The sequence below is a fragment of the Haliotis rubra genome, unplaced genomic scaffold (assembly GCF_003918875.1).
Source record: "Haliotis rubra isolate DU_JTF1 unplaced genomic scaffold, ASM391887v1 Scf6, whole genome shotgun sequence".
In the NCBI taxonomy this organism is placed as follows: Eukaryota; Metazoa; Mollusca; class Gastropoda; order Lepetellida; family Haliotidae; genus Haliotis; species Haliotis rubra.
In genome coordinates, this window is record NW_025767301.1 from 4,157,985 (window position 1) to 4,174,022 (window position 16,038).

At 36.6% G+C, this 16,038-nt stretch overlaps 1 protein-coding gene across 2 annotated transcripts in view; it reads left to right on the plus strand.

Annotated features, from left to right (window-relative positions):
- Positions 1 to 16,038, plus strand: part of LOC124255258 (mitogen-activated protein kinase kinase kinase 11-like) — a 50,468-nt gene that overhangs the window by 14,709 nt on the left and 19,721 nt on the right. For both annotated transcript variants that reach the window (XR_006892659.1, XM_046689117.1), the window contains exon 2: positions 10,287 to 10,467. Coding sequence is in view for 1 of the 2 variants with exons in the window: in XM_046689117.1 (XP_046545073.1) it covers positions 10,287 to 10,467 (181 nt within the window). In the remaining variant the exon portion in view is untranslated. The remainder of the gene's footprint in view (positions 1 to 10,286; positions 10,468 to 16,038) is intronic.

The window sequence follows — 16,038 nt, forward strand, 5'->3', positions numbered from 1 at the left end:
TGAAATAATAAGGGTAGAACTGTTAGGAGTGTTGTTCTATGTGTACATTAATCAAAAACCTGGAGATGAAGTTTGTATGATCATATTTACTAGACTAGCGTAAAGAAGTGTTTAGCAATTCTGTGTAGCATCCTTTGGCAAGATTGTACAGGGTAGGGAAAGGTTACCATTTGATGTATCAGATGTATTCTCAACACAGTTGTGAGAAGGTGTCAAATCTCTGGAGAACAAGCGTACATCAATACAGGATTGGCCATCAATATGTGATTCACTTTATACTGTATTGATGTGTATTGACAGTATGAGAGGTGTATGCTGGCACAGTAGACAAAAGACATTAAACGTGTTAGTATTTTTAGAGTCATGGTAGGTTGTCCGACTGGTTTCTTGTAATATACTGTACCTGTATGTCTCTTCCATAGATGAAATAGACCAGACCAACATTTTTGTTAAATTGTTAAAACTGATGTTCTGGTTTTGTCTGGCAAATGTTTTGTGGAACCAGTGTGTTTTATTCTGTAGCATTCATTCCGTTAACTATTTGTGGTTTTTTTCCCTTTTTTGTAAAATGTATGTATGTGTGCCTAGAACTTTTATTAGATACTTCAGTTATTTTGTTTCATTTATTTGTTTATTATTTATTTGTTTGCTGGCTGGCTGTTTATTCATTCATTCATTCATTCATTTATTTGGTATTAGTGCTGAAGTCATCTTTGATTTATATCGATGGTGCTGCAATACCCTGTATCTGTGGCTTGGAATTCCAGATTCACTTGATTATGTTTATCAGCAGCATAGCTGCACTTGTCTGTTTCATCAGTGGTTAACTTCTAAATACCTGAATTACTTTCGTCCTTCATCAAGCTGCCTTGCTGTGCAATAAAACAAACAAAAAATACAAAAAATAATTTTCGAGTCTGTATTAAAAACAATTATAACTCACTGATAATATTTTGTGGTTCTATTATCAATCAATTTTATTAAGGAATTATAAGCCACCTGGCGCATTTATTTCACTTTGTATTTAAATTAGCAAAGCACCAGCAATATTCTTGATATAATTGGAAAATATACTTCAAATGACTTAATTACATTAAATATGTAAAATGTTATATCTTTCCATCAAGTTACTGTTAAAATGAAAGGCAAAATTTTCACAACACAAGTGCTGTCAGGCACTTGAACCAATTTTCACAACAAAAATGGTCTTTGATTGTGTTCTAAAGGAAGTTTGTTTTGTGATGTTTGACATGATATAAGGGACTACATTAAGTGATCATCATTTTCTCTGACATATGTAATGAATGATTTGATTTTATTCAAAGCGATAAAGAATGCTAGATAGTTTGGATCATTTCAGCTCCCAAAATCCCATGAGAGAATGTATAAATCAGGGGTGGAAATAAGCCATTGGCCGACGCCCCAGTCCAGTGTTTTTTTTGTCGGTCAAGCATGTATATCATGCTGTACTGGAGTCCAGTTGACTTTCCAATGTTAATTATGTTGTTTATTAAAAAAAATCAACAAGAACATTGGACGGTATAGTGGAAAAATTATCAGGACAAGTGATTTTACATGTGCCACTGTACTCTGCCACTGTACCAGAGTACACTAGCAATTTTAAAGTTATTTCCACCCCTGTAAATGAAACCAGTTGTGAAGCTAGTATTAGTGGTGACAACCAGTCACTGTATGATGTGTAGGTCAGGAAGAACATTACGCACTGGATATTCAGTGCAGGTACATGATGTGCTTCCTAAACAGAAACCACACGCTGTGGTTAAAAAAACCCTAGATGGTTAAGCACATTGGAAGCACTTGAACCATAGCTTTTATTGTGATATGGATAAATGAGAGTGTGCATGGTGTATAGAACATTTCAAATCTTCATTGTTAACTATAACCATTGCATTACCTGATGCTAGTGATTAAAGAAGGCAAGGGAGTGTGGAAAGGCTTGAAGTGAACTCTGTCATGTATGTATGGCCTGTGCACTTGATGTCTAGAGAATAGGTGCCTGGAGATGTTTATGGGAACATGTACTGTATTTTTTGCACTATTACCTGCATCTTTTTCCCTCTAAAATTGCGGGCTATGTGGCAGTGCGGGTTATAATCCGGAGCGGGTTATGTCTAGATTTTACTCGGAGAAAACAAGAGTTTTTAAGGAAGTGTTATAAAATACTCTTAATACACTATGAGTGTAGTCATTGTATGTGCTGTTTAAAACATGACTTTTGGTTTCAGGTATAGACAAAACGAGAGGCGTATCAATAATATGACAGTAGATTTAATTTATGAATAAAACAATCCTGCTTGTAACTGTTATGAAAATGTTCAAAGAGCTTATGACGTGTTTGGTAATTCCGAGCACCTCAGCACATCGATCGTAAGCCTGTTATTGTTGGTTGTTGTTGGATTTCCATTGTCAGCACTGCACATCACTACTTCTGCTGAACATTGGTGGAATATCATGGAGTAATAACTCATGCAAAAATTCATTATTTATTATTACCACTACAAGCGATATATTATGATTCAGATATTTGGAAAAATATAAATATAGAATATTAGTTTCATCATGATCAGTAATAGCTTAGAGAAAGACTCCAGTCGAAAGGAATAAAAGCTCATCTCACAGATGTAACTTTCACCTTTTTCAGTAGTATGTTTGTGAGATGAGTTTCATAAAAAAATTAATTATAATTTATTTATTTCTCCATGGTAGGTTTATGATAAATTACTCTATGACAAGAATCTTGACTAGGCTTTGCTGAGATTAGTAGTTGTCAACCAGTCAGCAGGGCTCGATTTAGTGCTTTGATACTTGCACTGGTGCAACCTAATATTTCAAAGTGCAACCTTGTTATTAGTCTAACTTGCACCAGGTGCAAGTCAATTTTGAGTGGGTAAACCTCTGAATAAAACATCTAAATAATTCATAGCATATTTCTTTCATTACATATTCCAATAAAAGCAGTGCACCTGGAATTCAAAGTGCAACCTTGTTATTAGTCTAACTTGCACCAGGTGCAAGTCAATTTTGAGTGGGTAAACCTCTGAATAAAACATCTAAATAATTCATAGCATATTTCTTTCATTACATATTCCAATAAAAGCAGTGCAACTGGAATTGGGCTGGTGCAAGTAGGTTTTTATCTTAGGTTGCACCCAGTGCAAGTAAGTTAACATCTCTTAAATCGAGCCCTGGTCAGTAAATTGACAGTAAATGTTGCTGTGAATTATGCAGACTTCTGTGTCGAATGTTTGGTTACTCGGTCCCTCTCTTAACGGACTCACTTTTTCTCACAACCAATTCATCAAGATATAACAGCTCATAATCTTATAAGATTTTGTTGACGGCATACCAGTAATTTGAATCTTCAACCTATTTTCCACCAATCCAGTTCTCTCCACTCACTTGGTTATATCCACATGAGATCTTCCATGTATTAATAAGATGCACTCACTCACTCACTCATTCCATTGAAAATTATATCCTCATGAGATCTTTTTACATACATACCATATATTGTGTGAGATCCCCAGTATGTGACAACCCCTCAAAATCAATGCTAATTCATATACCATGTCTATGAAGTGATCTGTAACCTTCTTATGAATCTTATCACCAGCACAGTCTCTACATTTGCAATAAAAATGTGTTTGTCTTCTTTTGTTTTTTATGTGATGCTTAAACATGTAGAATTCAAGCAGATGGTGCCCACAAATTGTATTTGATAATTTGACATAATCACGCTCATGCTTGATGCATATATAACTGGAATTAACTCTCTAAATCACCTCAGTGCAATTTATTATCAAGATGATATCCTCAAGGGATCTAGTTGCATACGTAAGTTGAACCCCATCCCATTTACTGCTGCCTCAGCCTTTACCATAAATATTTTTGCTATATATCTAAGAATCTCCGTGTTTAGGCCAGAAGAAGTTTATTTCTTGTTTTACAGTTCCACCAGTCGTATTTTTTCAAGAATAAGAAAAAAAATAACAATTCATTTTCCCCGCTCACAAAATAAAATCCTCATGTTTTTATTGGCCAAAAGTGTAAATTTACCCAAAAAACTATGTTTTTGATTGTTTTTTGCCCCATATAAACTTCATAAATTGCCAAAAATAAAATACCTTTAGTATTTACAAGGATGATTAGTTTGACTGGTGACTTTTTATTTATTTTTATTTTTATTTTTATTTTTTCTCTCCTGCCTTTAGGTTTTCTGAAAATAAAAATCCGTAAAACAAGAAATTCAATTGGTCTGGCCTTATATGATAAAACAAAATAAGTGATATGTACGGAGATAAAAGTGTTTTTTAAAAAGGAGCAACCCTCAAACACTTTTGGTGTGAATTGTAACAATATGGAGTTTATCTTCTTTATCTTAATTAGAGAAAGCCAGTGTCAGATGATGGTGATACTCTCTAATATTATCAAAATGTTATATGTTTATCGAACCTACCCATGGTTTCCTAACAGTGAGACAGCCCCATTCCCTAATGAAGAGTAGCAGGGTCACCTAGTACTCAAGCAATCGCTGATCACTGAAGGCCCGGGTTCGATTCCCCACATGGTTACAGTGTGTGAGGCCCGTTTCTGGTGTCCCCTGCTGAAAAATAGCTGGAATATTGCTAAAAGTGATGTAAAACTTGAGGTGTGAGGATACAGAAATTTGACTATACGATACGTAACGCAATATCTTGTAACGATATGATTCCATACGATTCGATGCATATCACGATCTGCTATCTTTAGTTATTTTCTTTAAAAAAGGATATTTTGATAATTAGTAACAGTGAAAAGTTTGACATAACCATCAGTATCAGGAGAAAATTAACAATTTTAAAGTCAACGATACATATCACAACACCAAAAAAAAGTATCAATACAGTCAAATCCCGATGAGTCAAATCGCTGAGGACCAAGTAATAAATTCGACTTATCGATGTATTCGAGACATAGGTATGTCTATGAGGGTAGAAAAAAAGATGATCCAGTCCTAATTCCTCCGCCTAAGCATTTGTTTATCTAATGATTTCCCTATCACTAATAGGGGTACCTTATCAGTTCCAGTCTGATTAGCACAGACAGTGATTTCCGTCAAATCACTAATCTGCCTTTTGAACTTACCCGTCAATGGCAGAAAGATGTGAGCCGTGCTGGTCTGTTAATTGGATCAGTTTGCTACACCAATCAACTTCTCATTGACTGACTTCGGCTTATGTATACAAGATTGTTGTTGTTTGAATCTCATGGGACCAAATTTCCTTCTCGAGTCATCGTGTGTAGTTATGAGACGAATTCGTGTAACCGGAAATCAAATGATGACAACTATAACAAGGAATGGTCGGGACCGACAGGTACTTCGAGTTATGAATAATATTCGAGAAGCCGACATTCGACTCATCGGGATTTGACTGTATATTCATCATCAGATAAAGTATCATGATTATTGATGCTACACTATATATCATCACAGCTTTATGTAACACGTATTTCACACATTAAGAAGTAGATGGTCGGGAGGGCTGTATATCGTTAGTTACACCTTGGTGGCCATGGTCACCATGGTATACATATTGCAATATTTGCATCACTTTACTCCACATTCAGTTTATTCTCACAATTGTTTTTTGATAGTTTGTGTTAAACATTTGAGACTGGTCACACTTGTCTTTATTTTTGAGTATAGCATAGCAGCTGACATTTCTGATAGGTTATGCAAGCGGTGGCTCTGATAGGTTATGCAAGCGGTGGGGTAGCCTAGTGGTTAAGGCATTTGCTCGTCACTCTGTAGACCTAGGTTCAATTCCTCGCATGGGTACAATGTGTGAGGCAAAATTCTGGTGTCTCCCATATTGCTGGAATATTGCTAAAAGCTGCGTAAAACTAACCTCACTCGCTCACTGATGGCTTATGTAACGAATTATGATCAATGTTAGAACTGTTATGTATGATTCATTCTTGTATTCTGTGAATCAAACCGTAAACTTTCATGAATTCAGTTAATTATTGGTGATCAGTAGGTGCAAATGGCATGTTTTTTGCTTGAATTTCTGGGGTTTTATGATAGCCAGATGGAATGTGTCCAAAGCCCACCAGAATAATTGTCAACACTCTTATGTATTTATTTTGACAATGTTGTCATTGTCATGATGAATTGACACTGTCAAAGAATATATTTTTTAATTGTTTCACTCAATATAATGAACAATACTTCAGCTGCTGACTTATTTTATCCGTTACCCAATATTCACACGTGTTACCCAATATTCACACACGTTACCCAATATTCACACACGTTACCCAATATTCACACACGTTACCCAATATTCACACACGTTACCCAATATTCCTGATATGTATCATATTTACCACATAGTGGATACGTTGCAGTCCTTATATGTATTATATATCTACCTTGCAGTTAATGATAATCCAGTTCGCATATATTACTTTTATGTCAAGTCATACTTCCTGGAATTAATTCATGAAACCTTTTTATTGATGCATGGACACAGACTATTTGTAGGTTGTCATGAATCTCTTTTGATAGTCCTGTAGGGTGACATATTTCTCTGTTCAAGGTATGTGCAGCAGCTAGCTAGTGTTGGCCCCAATCTAGGCATCAGGGACAGCACATTCCAGTCATTGAAAGGGGCAGTCACTTGATTGGCAGTAATGTGTTCATATTCAGTTTATCTTGTTTATTGAAGCAGTCATTATGCCTACCCTGTTTGCTTTCTGAATGTGATGATTATATATTGTAAAGGTCGAATATATAGTAAAGGTAGGAGATCAGTTGATATGCATGGGCTGTTAGTGTCAGTAGAAATGAATACAATGTCATGAGATATGGTTATTGTTGTCAGTGACTGTATTGTCAGCTGTACCACACCTATGCCGCTATTGGGGGTGTATCTACCCGAGATATTGCAGTTATTGAAGTATTTTCAAATAAAGCATGTTATGCAATATTTACTTTAAAATATTTAATTGTTCAGTATTTAATCTTTTGACAGTTGCTTGACGCATACCTTGAAACAAATTTGATTCTACCATGACTTCAGTAAATACTGGATTGTGATTAGTTAATCAAAGTCATTCAGAGGTTTATAATCACATTATGTACCTCTGTTTTTCCAACACAATAGGGGAGGTGGGGTAGCCAAATGGTTAAAGCGTTGGCTCGTCACGCTGAAGACCCGGGTTCGAATCCCCACATGGGCACAATGTGTGAAGTCCATTTCTGGTGTCCCCTGCCATGATGTTGCTGGAATATTGCCAAAAGCGGCGTAAAACCAAACTCAGTCAGTCAGTCCAACACAATATGTATTTTGGTTTTTAAATTTAGCTACACGTCCCGAGTTAAATCAAATTTAGAGCTATTTAATTTTGTTATATACCTCTGATTTTCACCACAGTAGGTTTATCTCCTAAGTGTAATTTCATCGGGATTCTAGAAACTACAAATGGGTTTGGTGTATGATAGGTATTTTTGTTAAATTGTTGTCACAGTACAATTTTCTGATAGGCAAAATAGAGAGATTGGAATCTATATCTGACCATAGTATATGAACAAAAAGCAATAACGGAAAACAACAACAACAAGCATCATTCCCCATATCTATTATATCCTGTAGGACACACAGTGATATTCACTGTACCAGATTCTCAACAAGAAATATATGGATCCTGTTATTAGCATCATTATCACAGCTTACCTCATGTACAGGACGCTACACTATTTCATTGATTTACGAACTCTTGAAATTAGTCATTCGAATTCATGTGGACTTCTAGTTTTGTAAGGCAATTGAAAACCCTGATCTGTATTTTGTTGATGTTATCTTTTTGTTATTTGTTTGTTTCACATATTTTCTTTTACCTGTTATCATTTTCTTTATTAATCTTAAACACTGTATGAGGTTAGTACAGGTTTCATCGATTCATTTAAGACGGGTGAGCTTCAGAACCTTCACTCTCTAATATAGCTCATCTTATCAACCCACTTACCCACTTTTCTTATGTGTCAACCAAGTTAGAAGACAGGATTTAATTCAAGAATTTACACAGTATAAAAACTTGTGCAAATAATTTTGTGAATATGTTGTAATATAGGATTGTGAAAGTAAATATTAGCTATCCTGAACAAGGGGGTGTCTGTGAACCATGTGTTGACCTTTCTATAGGGACATAAAGCTGTCCGACTGCGGGCATTATGATTGATAGATATGTTGTTGCAGATCCTTGTTATGCTGAACCCTTATGGACAATATTCGCTTTCATGTACAAATACATATCTCACACTTCAGCTTTCAGATAAGAAAAGAAATGTGTTATATCTCCTTTTTTTTTTTTTTTTCACCCGCATTTTTTAAAACTTGAATAAAGGGTCTCTCTTATCAAAGTGAAAACACAAATCTTCTTCCTCTGGATATCTCTTTTTCATTTCACCATAATATCAGTGCAGCTGGAATTTGGCTGGTGCAACTAGGTTTTTATCTTAGGTTGCACCTGGTGCAAGTATGTTAACATCTTTTAAATCGAGCCCTGTTGTATATATTGCCTGTATGAATGTGTGTTGTACGTTGCAGTTGAGGAGATCTATATAATAATATGGCTGTTTCCCTGAAGTCTTTTGTTCAATTGATTTAAGGAACTGTTATGGTTTTGAGTGATTGAGAATAAAAATGTGAAAATCATATATTTCAAGCCTACAGCTTAAATCAAATAAAATATCAACACATTTAAATTAAATTTGTTAGCTTTGCAAGACAACTTAATCAGGCTTTGAAACCTTGCCCTTATATGAACTATTGATTCTTTAACAAGTTCTGCTCATAAACATATCAGCTTCAGAACGTTTTGAAATTATTTTATTATTTTCTAATGGGGCATCCTTTTACGTTATCACTAATCAGCAAATAAATCAGTTGTACAACATTAATACAATGCCCTAGAATATCAACCCATTAACATCCGGGTTAGAATTGATCTTCAGCAACCCATGCTTGTTGTAAGAGTTGACCAATCGGATCGGGTGGTCAGGCTTGCTGACTTGGTTCACACATGTCATTGTATCCCAGTTGCGTAGATCAATGCTCATGCTGTTGATCACTGGATTGTCAAGTCCAGACTCAATTCTACAGGCAGTCTCCATATAGCTGGAATATTGCTGAGATTGGCGTAAACTAAACACTCACTCACTCACTCACTCAACCACTCACTCAACCACTCACTCACTCACTCACTCAACCACTCACTCAACCACTCACTCAACCACTCAACCACTCAACCACCCACCCCAAGAATATCAACTGATCTTATATCTTTGGTCATGGTAGTATTACTGCTTTTATGTTTGGCATTGACAACGAACATTGACACTTGTTACCATCTGATGAGTTTGGACAAGTAGATTCTATATTGACATGACTGTTGAACTCCAGTGAAATGTTATGACATACGGGGCGGTGGGCTAGAATAGTGGTTAAAGTGTTCAATTCCCCACATGGGCACAATGTGTGATGCCCATTTCTTGTGTCCCCCGCCATGATATTGCTGGAATATTGGGAAAAGCAATGTGAAACATATCTCACTTGTTAAGAAGTAGATGATCATCAAGGCTGTATGTTGTTAGATACACCTTGGTGGCCTGTGTCACTCACTCACTCACTGCTATGACATACACCATCAATATGAAACCAAACGTTTATGGAATAAATTTTGTAATTGAAAATCTGTCTCTGGAATATTCAGACAAAATAGATCTATCAGTTATGATTCATGATTGACTGCTTGGAACAAAAAGATTACAACCAACAATATATATTATGATCACATCCATTTACAAAGACAAGGATTATTCCACAGTTTCACTGTTAAACGTTTAGTATTTGTACTCTAGTATTTGTATTCATGTGGTGAATTGAACTGATCAGCAAAAGCCACATGGCAACCCCACCAGCAATACCAACCTGAAACTTGAATCGGTCTTTGCACAAATTGTGTATAATAGTCAGTTGCCATAATAAATAGGTACAGTGGACTCTAAACCAGCATCACTACGGGATTGAAAAAATACTGGTTTACAGAAACCTTCTGAGCATTGAGATGTATATTTAGACAGCCACCTGCACTGTTTGATCAGATATGAACATTTGATTGACTACTTGTGAAGTGTGAGAATATTGCTCATTAATTGACTCATTTTACTTATCACATTTAGTCAGCTTTAGAGTATGACTCACTCCTGTCCTTTATTTCAGTCTTACTGAAGGAGACCATCAACGTGGATGACCTGTCCAACAAGACGCTCAAGATCACCGACTTTGGTTTGGCTCGGGAGGTGGACAAGACAACAAGGATGAGTGCGGCAGGAACGTATGCCTGGATGGCACCAGAAGTCATCAAGTCATCGCGCTTTTCAAAGTTCAGTGATGTGTGGAGGTATGCTGTCATTACTTCATGTATTCCTTGCTTTGATTTTTTTGGGACATGGGTGAATAGTGGTTGAAGGACATTGGCTCATAAGTTCCGTTCAGTTGCTGGGTACCCTATGTTTGTATCTGATATTAGCTTTACCATGAACTCTCTGTGTTTTCCCCAATACCTTAGCCCCTCAGACCCTCAAACTCTGTTATGTATCAGACCTCAGCTGTACCATCAACTGTCTGCATTTTCCCCACTACCCACAGCCCCTTGAGGTCCCCCCTCTCTATCAGATCTGAGACGCACCGTGTCACAGTTAGCGAGTATTAGTTTATGGTGAGACGATCCCGAGTTAGCATTAGGATTTATGTAGGTTATTTCCTGCTTTAAGCTCAGGTATGCATTAATTATTGTGTTATGTTGTCACTTGACACTCTTGAATACTGAACAATCCTTGTATTGTGTGAGATTTGCATAGAGTAAAAAACTACAACATAAATCACTCTGAAATTCCATTCTTGTGCAGTGCTCTAATCATGACCTAATTGAAACATCAGAATGTAACAAGTAATAAAAGTCCTGCTACATTTCTCATTTACCTGTTTGGCAACATAACGTGCACACAGGTCTGTTCAGTGAATTTGTTTTCAATTAATGAGAAAAAGAAAGAAAAGAAAAATAGGCTGTGTTTATTTAATCCAAAAATATTAGTATGCAATTAAAGGTAAGTAAGATTTGTAACAATGTCATATTGTCACTATAATATTTTATGTAGAATGTTATGTATTCAGGGATTTACAGGATGCGAATTCCTGCGTTCTATATGCATAAAAATTGACACTAGATGCAACTAAATTTATTAGCTCATGCACAGGGACGCAGAAAAAGTCCAAATAGTTTTGTAAAAATTCCAATCAAGTAACAATAAGTTATCACTGAGTTTGCTACTAGCTGAGTTATGGTATCATTTGCTGTTTCATTACTGTAACAATTAAAGTGTTGATCATGATACACAATACAATTACAGTATTAGTAATAATATTTAAGTGTCTGGCACCCCCATTTTGTTGTCCAGGGCCCCTGAAAATTATAAGCATGAGTCCCAGATACCCTCAAATACAGGACTCGAGATAAATCCCTGTGTATTTGTTGTACATCTGAAATGTGCTTATTCAAAACATTAAAATATATTGAAAGTCTTGACTAAATATGTCATGATGCATAGGAAATGACAAATGCAAACATAAGTAACCTGATAGTTGTTGGAGGATATTACGTGGTATTCTTTGTGTATGGGGATCTCATTCATCCATCTCTGAGGTGCTGACCCTTGATGAAGACTTCCTTGAGAAGTTGTAAACCTATCTCACTTCAATTGTATACAACAATGTAGTCCCAGTAGGTCTGTCAGCCAGGGTCACAGTCACTGAACACAGCTTCATGTGGGTAAACTGTGCAAACGTATAAATGCATTTGTGAAGATGACAAAAATGCATCGCTATCAATCACTTAATCGTATCAGGTCTGGATTACAACTGTCTAGGACTGATGTTCTTTGCCGTATGTCTGTTTAGGGGTGAAAACAGGTGAAGTAGTCACAGGTGTTTTTTAGATCCCTGTAGGGTTCCCTACATATACCACATGGGTACATTGTGTTAAGCCCATTTCTGGTGTCCCCCGCTGTGATATTGCTGGAATATTGCTAAAAGCGGCGTAAAACCAAACTCACTCACTGACTCAATCCCTACATATACCACTCAAAACACTTGTAAGGAGCACATGAATCTTTTAAATTTCTAATTTGGTTCTTGCTGTTATCCTTGCTTTATCTCCCCCCATCTTAAGTCAGGTGATTTCATACAGGTGATACACTGGCTTCAGATCAAACCCCATGGATTCAAGAACACTGTTTGCTTCATCTAGGCACACCTTCCTCACAACTTGTAGGAAATCAGCTCATGGGTCAGCTTTCTCACATATACTCTTACAGTTTCTATAATGTTGGTCACACATCTCCTTGTTCTTTTAGTTATAACACATTTTTCTTACACAACTGTGGGTGAGAAAAACAGCGAATTCCAAGTGTGATGGGCTACTCCATGGTGATGACCTTAGGTCTGATTATGTTGTGTTAAGTTATTCGTGTTTGTGTGAACTCACTCATGTCTGTGTTGAACATTGACAGATTTAATAAACGTTCTAAGGTCATCTTTGCCTTTATGATCTACTGGTATAACAGAAACATTGTATCAATAGTAAGCAGTAGGCAGGATGAGTGAGTGAGTTTAGTTTTACGCCACACTCAGCAATATTCCAGCTATATGGCGGCGGTCTGTAAATATTTGAGTCTGGACCAGACAATCCAGGGATCAACAGCATGAGCATCGATCTGCGCAGTTGGGAACTGATGACATGTGTCAACCCAGCCAACAAGCCTGACCACCTGATCCCGTTAGTCGCCTCTTACGACAAGCATGGGTTACTGAAGTCGCATTCTAACCCGGACCTTTGCGGGTCGTAGGCAAGATGATGTCGATGACCATTGTGTTGTGTATTAATGCATCACTGTGGTCATGAAAATGATAATCATAAGTGCATTTATAGTGCACTAAACTCCATTCACTAGGTGAATGCTTGTAGTGCTAAAAATCAAAGCACAGCACATTATTACCCTGGATTACTCAAGCTGCCTGTGAGGCGCTAGGTTATCAGTCACGTGACATCCCACCAGGTACCCATTTTCTGCTTGGTGAACAGAGACCACATGTATCACATTTGCTTCATCAGGGGACTGTTGTCCTAGAAACTCTGAGGAGTCAAGCTTCCAAACATGGTCACCCATCCAGAATAGTAGGGTAGGCTAAAATGCTCAATAGTTGGAAATATCTTTGATAGGAAAAATTAATAAAGATTATCAATATGAAACTTGTGTAATTTATAGTATCGTACAATAAATGTTATGATAGAAGAAAAGTTTTAATTTTCGCACACAATATACAAATTTAGGACTTTAGTCACTCCAACTATCTATTGTCCTCACATTTTGAGCTCTATCTGTCTCTCCCATTCATCCATTGCAGAGCAATAGTATTTTACCTGTCATCCATCTTGTAAGGTGACAGTGTATCGGTGTATCCTTTAACCTCACTATGCTGTGCACTGCCATCACCATATTACACATGTTGCAAATATTTCTACAAGATTCCTCAAGTTTTAATTTCAAGATATGATTCATAATGAGTTAAAATCCACAATATATGAATCACATCCCTGTCTGAGAAATACCTGTAGACCCACTTTCCTTATTTGGAAACATGATGTCTGTTTGAAAGGCATTCTTCTGTACATGGTCATGAGTTGGAAATGTGAAGTGTTATTTTTGTCTCGGGTAATCCTTCAAGGAAATATTTCCATTGTACTATATTCTGACTTTGATATCTCAACAAAAACATAATTGCATACCTTTCATTAAATAGAGACAGAAGACATTTTTCACTATTTTACTATTTTTAGTGGATCCCACTGATCAAGCTTTTCAAATTGCAGAAAATGAAAACTAGGAAATAACAACTTGTGTTTAAAGTGGCACAAATTTATCATACAACTTGCCCAAATGCATTTCAAGTAATGGAAGTTAGTCTACATACAATTCATGACTGTAATTGATATGAAACTCTATAGCCATTGGCAATTCTCTGCTGACAGCTGGTGAGATTGTGTGATTCTTTATACCTATGACACCCTGTAATGGTGGTAAACATAATGTACCAAATAGCAAACATCAGTTTTTGTACATTTTGATATTGCTTTGTCATTTTTTATTGCAATGTGTCAAGTTAATTGAGTTTAACAGTTGTGAAAGGTATACATCAGTAATAGTCCTGATAATAACACTGCATGTGCTCTGTCACACTCATCTTGACAGTGGGGGCAGTGGGGTAGCCTAGTGGTTAAAGCATTCGCTCATCACACCGAAGACCCGGGTTCAATTCCCCACATGGGTACAATGTGTGAAGCCCATTTCTGGTGTTGCCACCATGATATTGCTGGAATATTGCTAGAATATTGCTAAAAGCAGCGTAAAACCATACTCACTCACTCTCTTGACAGTGCAATCTTGTATACAACCTAATTAGTTTGTCATAAATTCTGGGCAGAACTTTGAATTGGATTGTTTCTGTTGAGTACATATTCCTGGATTATTTTTTGTCTAATTGAGAGGTGCAGTGGAAATTTTGATTTTGATATTGCTTAAAAAGATTTTTGGGAAGAATTCAAATTATTTAGAAATTTGAAGTTAGAAAATTTGGTTCCATCAATAGCTTAAAAACTATTGAATACCTTTGTCTAAAAGAGAGATGCAGTGCAAAGTTTGATCATGATATGTTTTGGGTTTTTTAAATTACAGCAATTTGAAAATTTTAACCTTAGAAAGCAATATCTTGAAAAGGATTGGTCAAAATGTTTGCAAGCTTGGAAAACAGCTTCTTAAACAGTTACTGGCTGCCGAACAGTTATTGCTAATACATCCGCATCACGCGTGTGCAGTTCCGGTCACTTACACACCAGGTATTGTTTCCCACTGTATTTGACAACAATAACAGACAGCAACCAGTCGCATAATCAATTATGCGAGGTTCATTTCAATATAACATGCATAGTGAGAAGAACTGCCATACAATCTCGGCCACCTGTAGTGTTAGACAACCCACATCGATTTTTTTTATTTATTTATTTTTTTTTTCAGTTATAAATTTTAACCGTAAACTTTGTTCAAAGATTTTTTTTCGTTTTATTCCCACTTTTGGCATTCCCACTTTTGGCAGTCAATTTTCACCCTTGGTTGACGAGCTAGAACAGTTGTCCCGGTTTTGGCAGTTTATGACTGACACCTCATAATTAGCCCTTTGACACCTCGTTAATGAGTCTTAATTGATTTAATCAACTCCTAGGTAGTGTGAAGAAGAGAACAGAATAACAAAGAATTTTATTGGTGATGATTATTTTATTCACAACACATTTGCGAAGTATTTCTCATGTTCAATCTCATGTAAGTACTGGTTTTCTTGTCCGGAAGTAAGCAGAACAATTCAGGCAAGCTTCCGTATGACTGATGTGAATGGATAACACAGAGTTGGTAAAAAAACTTAGGGCAGATCTTGAAGGTTCCATCCATCGAAACAGTCTCGCTAACACAAAGTCTGGCAAAATCTGAACTGGTTCCAAAGACACAAATTTTGTTTCCATCCACCTCACTGTCTATAAGTACAAAATCATCACCAGTCTCGGTCTTTGTCCACTAACCACTAAGTTTCAAGTCTGTCGCAGTCTGGGGTGTTTGGGGTAGCGTCTTGGCTCGCTGTCGGACAGCAACCTCTTCTGGAGCAGCAGACTTGTAACCAGTCTTTTACAAACCTCCTCAGTGCCTAATTGATCCTAATTGTCCCAGTAGCAACTTAGTTACCACCTTACTGACGAGACCTAATTGATCTTAATTGGTCACACCAGTTGTCCCAATTTTGGCAGTGAGATACAACACCTACATGGTCCAGTGCACAACTGACTGCCAAAAATGGGAAATCACCATTT